The following is a 14,026-nucleotide window of genomic DNA, read 5'->3' on the forward strand; positions in this document are numbered from 1 at the left end:
TGAAAAAAACTAGTTTGTTCCATTTTTCAGATTGTCTGTTTAGTTAATAAATAAGACACATTGAATAAGACACTCAGAATGTACAAGGAAACACAGAATGTGGAACTTACAATGCTATCTATGAACAATAAAACACTGAATATTGAGAAAGTTCCCACTCTACTTCCCAGACCACCTCCTTGATTGACATCTTTAGTAATCGAGAACAAGAACAAGCAAGAACAACAAAGATGCAACAAACACGGCGAAAACATAAACGCCAACGGTAAAATACATCCACTTATTCGTAAAAATATCAATGTTCTGCAGAACTTTGTTGTAGAAATCTGCCTCCGTCTGACACTCGCTATCAGGCTTTTTACTCTGTAAACAAGCCCCGCCCACTCTGTTCCTGCCTGGTCTGGATGAAGCAGAGCTTCACTCAAAAGTGCAGATTCTAATCATTGGTATTATTTCTATTGTTTGAAAATATTCAGCGGGCCGTATTGAAATGGTAATTATGTCGTATTATGCCCAGGTAGCCCAGTTAACTGCCTTTTTTATCCTGTTTTGCAAGACCCGTGTTACATGACTTCAAACTTGACACCTCATTGGCTGGTTCTGAGACAGGATTGATTGCTTCTGTCTTAATTTACCGGAAGTGAGTCTTGCTTTTTGAAGCAACAACGTTTTTAAGCACTGAATTGTTTTACACTGAATTTTGATCAACTGAATTTTTAAAACAGTGATTTTTTTTAAATTGAAATTGTAAGCAATATTTGATGTAAATAATTTAAAAAAAAAATTGTTCACAAAATTTAAACGCAAAAAATTCAGTCACATAAATTCAGTGTCAAAAAAAAAAGCTTTTGTATTAAAGACACAAATTAAGCTCCATATAATGTTTTCAAGATAATCCTAATTTCTTGGCCTGCGGGCATGGACCCTAATTTTCAGATCCCTCCACAGATTCTTCATGGGATTAAGATCTGGGCTTTGCTGAGCCACTCCAGAACTTGAACAACTTTGATATGTGTTGTAGGCCATTGTCTTCTTAGAAGACCAAACAACAACCCAAACCTAGACTGATAGCAGACTTCCCGATGTTACAGTATTTCTAAGATTATCTACATAATTTGTTTATAGTCCCACGCAGCCAGACAAGGTTTCCTTGGCCTAAAGCAACAAAACAGCCCCTCAACATTATGCTTCGATCATCATACTTAACTGTATGGATTACTACAGTTAGGGATGAAAGCTTCACCCTTTCTTTGCCAAACAATAGCAGGAAGACCAAAGAACCAACTTCTAAAACACCTCCCCAACATGATTCAGATTCTCGCTGGCAAACTTCAGCTTTGATGTACCACTGTGAGGGCAATGGTGTTTTTGTTGGACAGTTTCCCATGAAGTCCACCAAGATAAAGAGCCCAATAATTTCTCCAACAAACAACAGCATTTATCTTCAGCACTGATTTTCCAGTTGCAAAACTATGAATGCGTGTCTTGCCCTCTCTGTTTATCAGGAAGCTCCATTGTACCAGGAACTACATTCACATGAATCTGTTTGTGTCGTTCATGCTGAGAGCTGTTGCTGTCATTTCTAAGGAAATTGTATTGTACATCATGTATTCCAACCTACCCAAGGATGACCCTGGATGGAACTCTTATTCAAGTTCTCCGGTATAAACTCATTAATAACACGTAACAAGCATTCATTCAGTATGTTTTTGACTAAACCTAAACGTTGTCCTCCACAGATAGCTCTTATGTGCAAACTCTCAAAAGTGGCAATGGAGTATTTTGTGGCCTGTAACTACTTCTGGCTATTGGTGGAAGCAATTTTTTTGCACACACTGCTATTCACCGCTGTGCTGACCAAACGACGTCTACTAAAGAATTACATGCTGTTAGGATGGGGTATGATTTTGTTATTCATTCCCTTGCTTAATTTATTTTGTATATTTTGTTACCTAAATTTAGCAGTCAGTACCACTGCCTGGACTTCACTCATCATTTCCTAAGGGTGGTGTTGAGGGTGTAACATTAAAATGATATTAAAACTTTTTTTTTTCCAATTTTCAAAATATGTTTGTGCTGTTGTTTACTTTCAGGAACACCTGTCTTCTTTGTGACACCATGGACAGTTGTCAAGATTTTATATGAAAACACAGAGTGAGTTTTTAAGTACCTGCTTTGTTGAATATTTAGAATTTCAAAAATGTTACATTCTACATGCCAACATTCCAACACAATTTTATTCCTAAGGTGCTGGTCAATCGTGAACAGATGGTTCTGGTGGATCATAAAGGGCCCCATTACTTTATCAGTGCTGGTATGTGTTAACTTAGCTGTACAGTATACTGTTTATTTAGTTAATATTTTGGGTGTATGAGATGGAATAATTGAATTCACATTATTTCTTATAGGAAAAATAGCTTTGGTTTTAATGCGATTCTATATTTTTGGGATCTTCATTGAAGGGATTACTGAAAACTAAAAATTAGGTACTAGGTATTGGCACCGAAATGAACATTTTTGTTTGAAACAGAAAATAAGTAAACCAAGGCCCAAAACCGAAAGAAATGATTATGCCAGTTAATATTACCATTGCATTTATGGCTATTACTGGCTATGTATTAACCTTACTAAAATCAAGGCATTGCAATTGCACAAAATATATTTATTCTTTAAAGAATAAAGCAAACAAAAACAAAAAAAATTTTTATTTACCACTGGTATTCCAACAATGTAAAATAAAATAATAGATGTTATAATAATAGTAAAATATAATGGATGGACTCAATGTGTTCCAATGAAGAAATCAACAAGAACCTGGGGGTGGGTTGTTCGAATGCAGCGAAAGTAGACAGTCATTGGATAAATGCTCGGCTTTGTACCGCCCATCAGACACTCTGGAAGTCTGTGGATAGTTGGCTGGCCTGGACGCTGGGCTTCCGCATGATTTTTCATAGGCAGAATTCCTGTTTGATTGACAGCGAAATGATCAAATCAACGATTTTGAAAGATAAACCACAATTGTTGGGAGTTTCATTCCCTTCAAACTGAGCATATTTTTCTTAAAAATGTAGATAATGTGTTTCAATACTAAAAGCGCTTTATAAATGTAATTCACTTCAATTAAATAAGCTCTTAACGTGCAATTGAAAAGCCCCAGGAAAATAGTTTTAATTTCTTAATAGGTAATACCAAACATCTTAAATTAAATTTAATCGCTTGTTGAATCCATTGTGGATTAAAAATAAACCGTAGGAAGTTACAAGCGTATATATTTTTAAACAACTATCAAAGGGGACTTATGATGAAATTTGTATTTTCTGGCTTATAAATGTTGTTACAAAGTTAGATACTTGTGTTAAACAATGCTAATTAGTATCAAATCATAAGGTTCATGCATTTTGGCACATCGAGGTAGATGTCCTTATTTGGACATGAAGGGCCTGATTTACTCAAGTTTGCGTGTACTAAAACACGTGCAAACCTGATAGCACACGCAAAGCTGATCTACTCAACATGCGCAAAGCGGATTGCGTCTGTTAAGTGAGTTGAATAAGGCGTGCCATCCATTTTGCGTCTCTGTTTTCACTATTATGTAAAATATATGCTGATCATCACAGGGCCCACAATACTGGGAAGAGGAAATTAAAATATAAATATAAAGCACGCGCAATGTGATTTATCAACACTTATCACGGTTTTGCGAGCAATATTTGGCGTTTTATTTAGCATTCGTACAAACTGACAGTTCCACAAACGGCTGCAAGATCAGTGCTCGCGCTGTAAAGAAAGACCATGGACAGACGAGAATCCTCCGTCAAAATTTTGGTGGACGGTCAGAAATAAAAATATTAGACATATTGTCTATTCAGCAATTGTATTTTATAATTTTATTGCTGCTGGATGACACATGGGGCTGATTAAAATTAATTATATTGATGCGCTCTGGTGTCTGCCGGTGTTTTTTTTACATTTTCGACTGTGTGAAAAAAAATGCGGTGATGACTGCAAGATATGTATTTATACTACGTACATTTTTTTAAATATAAATTTGACACTTTTTAAGAGAGTGGGGCGTGGTTTCAATTGCAATCTGGGAACGCCTGCACAAAGGGTCAGCTTGCAGACTGACTCAAAAAACTTGTTAAAAGGTCACTATGGAGCAAAATGTGAGCAAAACTTATGGAAAAATAAGGAAGGGTTTAAATGCAAAAAAAAATCATCATAGGTCCCCTTTAAATATGTTGCATACAAGTTTTGATACAGCCTCCGAAGCCGACCTCAAAAGGTCATAGCGGCACGTGGGGATTTTGCTTTATTTATCCGCTCTGAGGTTCACTTAGTTACAGCAGCACCAAGTAGCTCATGTGACTTTGGAGTCGATGGTCCAGGAATTTACGTTCAATTTACTCCGATTTCACATCACATTTAACACTTCTTGTCATGTGAGTCCTTGTGATATGGAACAACTAGTACTAGTGAAAACATATATTTATTTCCATTTTCGAACTACCTTTAATTTGTGTTGCAGATAATTTTCTTTATATTCATCAAGATTCTGCTGCTGCTCCTGTCCAAGCTAAAGGCAGATCAGGTGAAATTTACCGACTACAGATACAGGTATTTCCTCAGGAATTAACTTTAACCACGTTCAGTCACATTAGGACAAAGTTAACCCTGAGCAGCATACGACCTGACATTTAAATATTGATCATGCAGTCATGTCAGTAGTGACTGTCCAGTAAAACAGGAAAATATATTCCTCATGAAGTGATGTTGTATGATTATGCTTGGTTGTATGTATGTATTTAATGTCAGCTTAGCCAGAGCAACCCTTGTGCTGATTCCTCTGTTGGGAATTCATGAAGTCGTCTTCACCGTGCTCGTTGATGAATGCATGGTGGGAAGCAGTCGTTACGCTCGGGATTTCATAAATCTCACCATCAGTTCTTTCCAGGTAAGATTTATAATACTGATTGCACATCCGGCAGTTTTATCAATAGTCAAACTTGAGTTACAATGCTGTCCCCCTTTTTTAGGGTTTTCTGGTTGGCGTGTTGTATTGCTTCGCTAATGGAGAGGTATGATTTTATTACAATTCTATACACTGAATTCTAGATTATGGTCTTCACAAATGAAGTATAGTCACCCCTTCCCACAAAACGCTACAAATATTGCGGTTTGCAGATATTTTTTTTGTCTTTTCGGCATATTGTACAAAATGTTTGCCCTAAATTAAGCATATTCATGCATTAGAAAATGGAGAAATTAACAAACAATAGCAATACTATGGTACTATTGCCCACAAAATAAGACCAAACCAATCAGATAGCACTATTTAGTATAGTGCCCAATGATTGGCTCAGCCTCAGGCAGCGTTACTATATTGGATTAAGGGAGTGCGAAGGTGGCTAAAGGGTGTTATTTTATGTCTACAAGGCTCTCATAATGGTAAAAAAATATTCATAAGGTAGTAAACTAGTTTTGATTCTCTAGCTGTGAAAATATTTGATTTAGAATCAATTAATTCATTTATCGCAGCCATGTCCACTACCAAAAGACGGCAAGAAACGATTGAGTATTAAGAGCATTGCTTCATATTTGGCTGTCCTTTTCTGCTTGGTCAGAAGAAAGAAAAAAATAGAAAAGAAAAAATGTCATACAATACTTTAAAAATTAAAGTATATGGTAGTTTGTGTCAGTTAGTAGATGACTATGCACAACATTGTTGTAGTCTACATAGCTGGTAACACATGGAAGGACCAAAACAATTGTGTTTTTCCAGTGTGAATTCCAGTGAGTAGTGTGACATTCTGAAGCAATTGTCCAAGTTGTTCTTATAGAGGTCAGTACATTTATATTGCTCTACAAACAGTACACTGACTACACTAAGTTGTATCCAACCAACTCAAAACACACAAAAGGAATATTTATTTTATATCCATCCATCCATCCATTTTCTTCCGCTTATCCGAGGTCTGGTCGCGGGGGCAGCAGCCTGATCAGAGAAGCCCAGACTTCCCTCTCCCCAGCCACTTCGTCCAGCTCCTCCCAGGATCCGGAGGTGTTCCCAGGACAGCCGGGAGACATAGTCTTCCCAACGTATCCTGGGTCTTCCCCGTGGCCTCGTAACGGTCGGATGTGCCCTATACACCTCCCCAGGGAGGCGTCCGGGTGACATCCTGACCAGATGCCCGAACCATCTCTTCTGGCTCCTCTTGATGTGGAGCAGCAGCGGCTTTACTTTGAGCTCCTCCCGAATGACAGAGATTCTCACCCTATCTCTAAGGGAGAGCCCCGCCACCCGACAAAGGAAACTCCGCTTGTACCCGTGATCCTGTCCTTTCGGTCATAACACAAAGCTCATGACCATAGGTGAGAATGGGAACGTAGATCGACCGGTAAATTGAGAGCTTTGCCTTCCGGCTCAGCTACTTCTTTACCACAACGGATCGATACAGTGTCTGCATTACTGAAGATGCCGCACCGATCCGCCTGTCGATCTCACAATCCACTCTTCACCTCACTCGTGAACAAGACTCAGAGGTACTTGAACTCCTCCACTTGGGGAAAGATCTCTTCCCCAACGCGGCGATGGCACGCCACCCTTTTCCGGGTGAGAACCATGGACTCGGACTTGGAGGTGCTGATTCTCATGTCAGTCGCTTCACACTCTACTGCGAACCGATCCAGTGAGACCTGGAGATCCTGGCCAGGTGAAGCCATCAGGACCACATCAACTGCAAAAAGCAAAGACCTAAGCCACCAAACTGGATCCCCTCAACGCCCTGACTTTATGAACTGAATTCTGTTCATAAAAGTTATGAACAGAATCAGTGTCAGAGGGCAACCCTGGTGGAGTCCAAGCCTCACTGGAAATGGTTCCGACTGACTGCCGGCAATGCGAACCAAGCTATGACACTGATCACAAAGGGAGTGGACCGCCACAATCAGACAGTCCGATACCCCATACTCTCTGAGCACTCCCCACAGGACTTCCTGAGGGACACGGTCGAATGCTTTCTCCAAGTCCACAAAGCACATGTAGACTGCTTGGGCAAACTCCCATGCACCCTCAAGGACCCTGCCGAGAGTATATACTTCCACGACCAGGACGAAAACCACACTGCTCCTCCTGAATTCGAGGTTCGACTATCCGGCGGCTCTCCAGTACACCTGAATAGACCTTACCGGGAAGGCTGAGGAGTGTGATCCCACAATATTTGGAACACACCCTCCAGTTCCCTTTCTTAAAGAGAGGAACCACCACCCCGGTCTGCCAATCCAAAGGTACCGCCCCCAATGTCCACGCAGTGTTGCAGAGTCTTTAAAATATTGTTGACAAATCTGTCTGAATCTGCATTAGGCATGCTGACTGTAGGAATATTTAAAATGAACAACACTTGAATATTCAATTATAATATACTGTATATACACAAACAGGTCAAATGTTTTAGGACCCCTTATTTATAGTAAGAAGTAATGTCCCGACATTTCATCACAATTTTAATACTGAGCTTCCTTTGCTGCTGTTATTGTTTGTAAACTACTACTGTGAGATTCACAAGTATTTGGACTGTGACAGTTTTTTATGATTTAGTCGTTTCACTATACAACATTTACAATAAATTAGAACTAAACCAATTCATGAATAAATCCGCATGCGATTGATGTTTAGACTTTGAACTTTAATTTATGAGCTGCGACAAAATAATGTAACATACAGTTTAGGACTTCTAGCTACATGTACAGGCTGGGCCGGCCCCTGGCATAAACAATCTAAGCAGTTGTTGAGGGCCACAACCAATAGGGGGGCCACATGATTATGGTGATTGATCACTTCAGTCGATCATCAATGTGGTCATCATACTCTGCAGGTGTTTTCTTGTTCTACTTTGATGGACTGAATTGCATAATCGATAAAATTATACTCTGCTAAACTTTTATTCAGCGGTGAGTAAACATGTCCTGTGTATTTGTAATATTTCTAGTTAGGTTTAGTAGCACCGTGGTCACATCCATTCAAAAGCCCTCAGAGATAATTGCTAATTTAGCATCCCTTTGAACACCATCTTTGTGACAGATTTATGACCGCAATTAGACCGTACTATTTAAGTTCATATTGTAGCCGAACCTTTTCCCCAAAGATATGTCTAAAAAACATTTTTTTCATAGTTTTTCCCCTTTTTTGTATTTTGTTTACTTTTTTATATTGCTAAATCAGCGTCAAAAATTATGTACTTGAAAAAAATAACTTAGAAACCAAAAGTTAAAGTTTTGATGTTGAATTTTGAGAAATACACCAGTGTATTCCAAACAAGTGAACACAATTGTTTTTCAGGTTGAATATAATTATGATTCACACTTAAAACTATTTTGAATTAATTCTTTATTTTCATTTTTCACTTTCATATATTTTGATATTTGAGCTATATTTAATTTTTTTCAGTTTAAAAAGTGTTTTTTCCAGATTCAAATCCTTTTTTTCAGATTAAAATCTAGTTAGTTCAAATTCAGACTTTTGAGCCTTTCTTTACATGGATCACGTGCGAGTGGCGGAGCCTCATGACAGACCATTCAGCCAAAAGGATAAGTGGTGTCTCCTATCAGTTTGCCTCTAGGGAACATAGAAACTAATTTAGGTCAAGCCAATACTTTATATATTCTACACGATGCAATTGTCATTGAAAGAACTGAGAAGTGATTTTAAAGTGGTTTTAAACAGCACTTAAGATAAATTGCAAAACGGCATTGACTAATCATGATTGATTATGCATTTCAACAGCCACGCTTTAAATTGCCATTTCCAGGTGGCACCGTGAGCGTCATCTTAGTATATGAATAGACGCCGCTATCGAGGAATGGTCGACATTGCCGTCCAGTGACAGGCTCAATGATGCATCAGCGCATTAAATGCATCATAACTTTCAGGATACAGATGTTCACGCTTTTTTTAATGTAAACTCATACATGTTGTTATGATCCAGGACAAATGAATTGTCTATTTTCTTGTTCACAGTGGGGTTGACCATTGATCCATTTTCTACTGCTTAAAAGGGAATCGCACATTTTTGTGGATTCAGCTTATCGTTCACAATCATTATGAGAGACAAGAAAACAGACGTATTTTTTTAAATGCATTCTAACTCGTAAAAATTACTTGTAAATAAAAGTCCGCTTTCAATGGAGCTAAAGGTACGTTCTTTATTCCACCCATAAACCCCTCTAAATAACCATCCAAAAAGCGCCAACAATACTCCATTTACATTTCGTGACTTGAATATTAACCAAGTATGAGTGATATTGTTATTATAAGCGCTAACGTAGACAAACTATTTATAGCGGTGCCGTGTTCACAGAGAGCTAACTAGCTTGTGTGGCTTTGTTGACATCATCGGCTGTTTATTCGTGAAAGTTTATTCCAGATCATAAATATTACCTCTCAGCTTGATAATAGAAGGACGAGGACATAATCCGACAAGTTGTCAACTTTGGGATCCAATTGAGACACGGAAATGGAGAGTAAAACACTAAAAGATGCTTGTTTTCACCCCCCTTTTTCTTCGCGATGATTATGAGTCATTCTTCATCTAAATGGGAATATATGAACATCCTAACACTCAGCTTCCCAGGGACAGCAGACCTTGTACAGTAAGTGATGTCTCTTTGCACACACTCATGCTCCCTTAGCCAAAAGCCAAATCTACTTGTGGTTGCCAAGAGTAATACAGTAAACGCTCGTTTATTGTTATTTGATTCCGAGCCTCACTATGGTAAATTCATTTTCGTGAAGTAGGAATTATTATTTATAATTTGAATAATATCATAGCTAAAACATAACAAACGTGTTAACGACTTTCCAAAAAAGTTTTTTAATATTAAGAAAGCCATCAAGGCATGAAATAATATCAACATAGTCACCTTTATAAGTCTCAAAATTTGAAGCATGCTGTGACGAAGGACAACTGCAATATAAATACTCACTAGGCTGCAGTCAGCCCAATGGCCTCTAGCGTATTACACAAGTAATATTGAACACCGAAATGGGAGCCACAAACTAAGACTACGTTCACACTGCAGGGTCGACTGTCTTGTTTGTATTTTTTTGTGAAATCTAATCTTTTTATGTAATCATTTAAGTTACAAAAAATGTGATGTCTAATGTGAAAACAATCTGACCTGCATGCAGACATGATGTCATGGCGTCACACGTGCTGCAGTGTTTGTGAAAATCTCAAGGATTTTGTGCAATTAATGTCACCATTTTCTGAACTGAATTATTGCACGTAAAAGATTAAATAAGAAGGACATTAGTGGATGGATATTTACGTGGGTTCCTAAAACATTATTTTCACATTTGTCGACTATTTATTTTGTAACCGTCTATTTTGGCGAAGAATTATGACGTTTATCGCTTTTTAATGACATTATGGTTGATGAATGCGACTGAAGCGTGGGAACGCTCACACTGCAGTCGAATCGCATATATATATGATTTATATCCACATACAAAAGAGGCTTGGGTCGGATATGAAACATTCAGACTTGCACCGTTCACCTTGAGATGAAAAAATCCGATACATGTCGCATACAGGCAAAACTAATCGGAATTGACCTGCACTGTGGACATTGAGTGTGCCCAAACACACATTCAAAGTATAACCACCATTTTAAGACTTGAATGAAAATAATTTGCAGTCAATAAAGTCTATTGACATCATTAAATTATGAGTATAAAAGAAGAAGAATATATTTACAATTATGTCAATTAAAAATCACTGAAAGTTAAATGGATGTTAATAATGTCATTTCTAAATGGTAAATTTCATATTTTTGTCAAACCTCTTAAATCAAAGCTGAAACTGAACTTTTGAATCACATGCTGATTTATTGATTAATTTGTTTAAAATATATTGCTGTATGTTCTAAAAAGGCAAAATCATTAAAATATGTCACTCTCCAAATATTACAGGACCTTACTGTAGCTATTTACAACAACAGCATTGATAACAAAGGATGTAAAAATTGTGGTTACATGTATTGTACCACTCTGTTTGGACATACCGGATTTTAGCAGGAACTTTGGTATCTCAGGTCAATCATCTGGAACAGATAAATATGTCTGCAATTTTAGGTTCAAGCGGAGCTGAAGAAACGCTGGCAGATTTTCATGGTCACCAACAACTTCCAGTTCAGAAGTTGTTTTCAGGGTACGCCACTCAAGCACTTATGGAAGAGCACTCGACGGCACCGACCACAATGCCAGCGGAGGGGATCCTTTGAGGAAGGCGGGCTTTCTATAATGCATCCACACTTGCTGCAGGTAACCCTACGGGACGGAGGTGGAGCTAATGGACTAAACGAGGTTAGAGGATGTGACACAACAGGCCTCGACTTTCTGACTCGAAAGAGCTTATCCAGTAGTGATGGGGAAATAACACATGGAGAGACCATGGAGGAAATTTTGGAGGAAAGCGAGTTTTGAAAGCACTTAGGTTGTCTGTATGCTTATTCATCCATTTTCTATTACCTATGCTGTTCGGGGTCACGATGGGCTGGAGCCTACCCCAGGCAGACTACAGTATACCCTGGACTAGTCATCACTGAGTGGGGACTAATCCCTTGCCGCCTGCAACTGAAGTCAGGCAAGTTGCCCACTAGACGAGCGGCGTCTCCGTTTTGTGAAATCAATCATTTGTTCAAAGGGTTTGCTTTTTTCTCATCCATCCACCAGAATCTCTTTTTGTACATAAGCACATTTTATTTCCAATATGTCGCCTATATTCTGTATAATGACAATGAAGACAAATAAAGGCCTCTGGTTTAAGAATTAAAGGACATGTCCTACTACAAAGGAAGAATTCAACTGAATATAAGCCTATTTGTAATCATTTGCATTTTCTTTGGTGTAATATAACATTTCTGTTACAAACCACATATAAATATCCATATGCCAAAATGTCTGGATTGAAATGGTTTCTATGAACACACTGTTTTTTTTCTAATTGTGATTAGGCTTTTCCTATATGTTTCATTTTCAAATGAGGTAGCTTTAAATATATAATTGTAAGTGTTTGTTGCACAGAAAACATGAATTGTATCTGTGGTCCCACTATGGTTTAAGTGGCCAAAATAAAGACACAGAATTGGACTCAAAGGAGAGATATGTAACTTCTCCATTTTCCCCTTAAATCTAACACACCTGTGTGTGATAGCTTCAGCCAAAGTATGTCAGTAATCAAAAATTATAGTACACTTAAAATTAGGGATGTTCTTCCGATCAGGGTTTTATGCAGCCGATTATACGATACCATCATCTATGAGTGAGATTGGCCGATACTGATCACATTAGTTAAAAAAGTTAAAGTACCCATGATTGTCACACACACACTAAGTATGGCGAAATAATTCTCTGCATTTGACCCATCACCCTTGATCACCCCCTGGGAGGTGAGGGGAGCAGTGATGGCCACGCCCGGGAATCATTTTTTGTGATTAAACCCCCAATTCCAACCCTTGATGCTGAGTGCCAAGCAGGGAGGTAATGGGTCCCATTTTTATAGTCTTTGGTATGACATGTATTTAACTGTAAATTTGTCAATTTATTTGTGGTAAGCGCTATTTATAGTTCGACAATATCAACACAATATTGTAACTAGTTTCTTATTCTCTTTTATTACATACAAGTGTTTGATCAAAATAAAGTCAATTGTACATAATCCCTAAATAAAAGTAAAAACTATTATCTAGTACTCATTTAAACCATTTGGTTTTTCTCCTTAAAGTCATCTTGTGTCCATCAAACTGTTCTCTGACATTTTAAACATTAACAAAAACAACAATAAAATGATTCTGAGAAAATAAAAGTATACCGGCGAAACTCAAAAACATTTGAATACCGGGCAAAAGTCTCTTCATGTTCACGATTAATGTGAAATGAATATGTGATATAAACTCATTACATGCAAAGTGAGATATGTCTGTATTTCTTATGGTTTTGATGATCATGCCTTACAGTTTTTGAAAACCCCAAAGTTTGTGAGATTTTCAATTAAAGATTTTCATAAGCTGTAAGCCGTAATCATCAAAATTATATCAAAAGTGTCATGTCTGTGTGATCATGTTTTGTTTTAGTAATGTTCGGTTTAAATTTTGGACTTTTTGTGCACTTTTGTTTTGTTTTGTCACCATAGCAACCATTAGTTTTCACCTGTCACGTCACGCACCTGTTTCACGTTCGGACTCACACACACCTGTCACCAATCATGTCACTGTTATTTAAGCCTACCTTTGTTCATCACTCGTTCGGCCTGCGTTGTTTTGATGTCACACCGGTTATGTCTTGCTCTGTCCAAGTAAGTTTCCATGTCCATGCCATAGCTTCTGTTTAAGATTAGCCTCACTTGCGTTTTAGGCACGCTTGCCTCTTTTTTGTTGTTGTTGTTGTTGTTGTTGTTGTATTGTTTATGTTCGCGGTAGTGCGTGATTTATGTTAATAAATCCTAGCCTACCTTCACGCTGTTGTCCGGAGCCGTCTCTTTGCATTGGAAGAACACCCGCGCAGCGAGCTGCGACCCCCCCATGTGACAAAAAGAAGGCTTGAAATATTTTCAGTGGCATGTTATCGGTGTATGTGCTCTCCTTAAATGCCTTAATGCACACACCCACTGGTGAACACACCCACCTATATGCGACTTACAACTCCTGACACTAAAGACATGCGCGCACACACACACTGCTTCTTAAACCCTTAATTTGGTCTCCTACACACCAGCACCTAATTATTGATTCCAAGTGATGCACCGAAAATTAGGTCGTCCTAAATAGGCTTTGCTCACCGAAACTGGTTGTGATGAAATATTCACTGCGTCTTTCTCGGCAGAGACGAGTGATAGCTCCCCCAAAGCTGACAAAAAAGTCACATACTTTGCGTTTAGATAGATGGATCACATTTGATAGAGTCAGATTCCAATCGGATTTGAATCTTTTGAATCTGGAGCGTTTAGACTGGCAAAATAAATCTGATCTG

At 38.2% G+C, this 14,026-nt stretch overlaps 1 protein-coding gene across 3 annotated transcripts in view; it reads left to right on the top strand.

The window, feature by feature from the left end:
- The window catches only part of glp2r (glucagon-like peptide 2 receptor), a 34,278-nt gene extending 22,332 nt beyond the window's left edge, over nucleotides 1–11,946 (top strand). For all 3 annotated transcript variants that reach the window (XM_061967162.1, XM_061967163.1, XM_061967165.1), the window contains exons 6-13: nucleotides 1,506–1,662; nucleotides 1,740–1,899; nucleotides 2,094–2,154; nucleotides 2,248–2,314; nucleotides 4,529–4,617; nucleotides 4,816–4,954; nucleotides 5,037–5,078; nucleotides 11,132–11,946. In XM_061967162.1, the coding sequence (XP_061823146.1) occupies nucleotides 1,506–1,662; nucleotides 1,740–1,899; nucleotides 2,094–2,154; nucleotides 2,248–2,314; nucleotides 4,529–4,617; nucleotides 4,816–4,954; nucleotides 5,037–5,078; nucleotides 11,132–11,482 (1,066 nt within the window). In that variant the 3' untranslated portion in view covers nucleotides 11,483–11,946. The remainder of the gene's footprint in view (nucleotides 1–1,505; nucleotides 1,663–1,739; nucleotides 1,900–2,093; nucleotides 2,155–2,247; nucleotides 2,315–4,528; nucleotides 4,618–4,815; nucleotides 4,955–5,036; nucleotides 5,079–11,131) is intronic.
- Nucleotides 11,947–14,026: the final 2,080 nt, after the last annotated feature.

This window comes from Nerophis lumbriciformis, linkage group LG11, assembly GCF_033978685.3.
Source record: "Nerophis lumbriciformis linkage group LG11, RoL_Nlum_v2.1, whole genome shotgun sequence".
Classification (NCBI taxonomy): Eukaryota; Metazoa; Chordata; class Actinopteri; order Syngnathiformes; family Syngnathidae; genus Nerophis; species Nerophis lumbriciformis.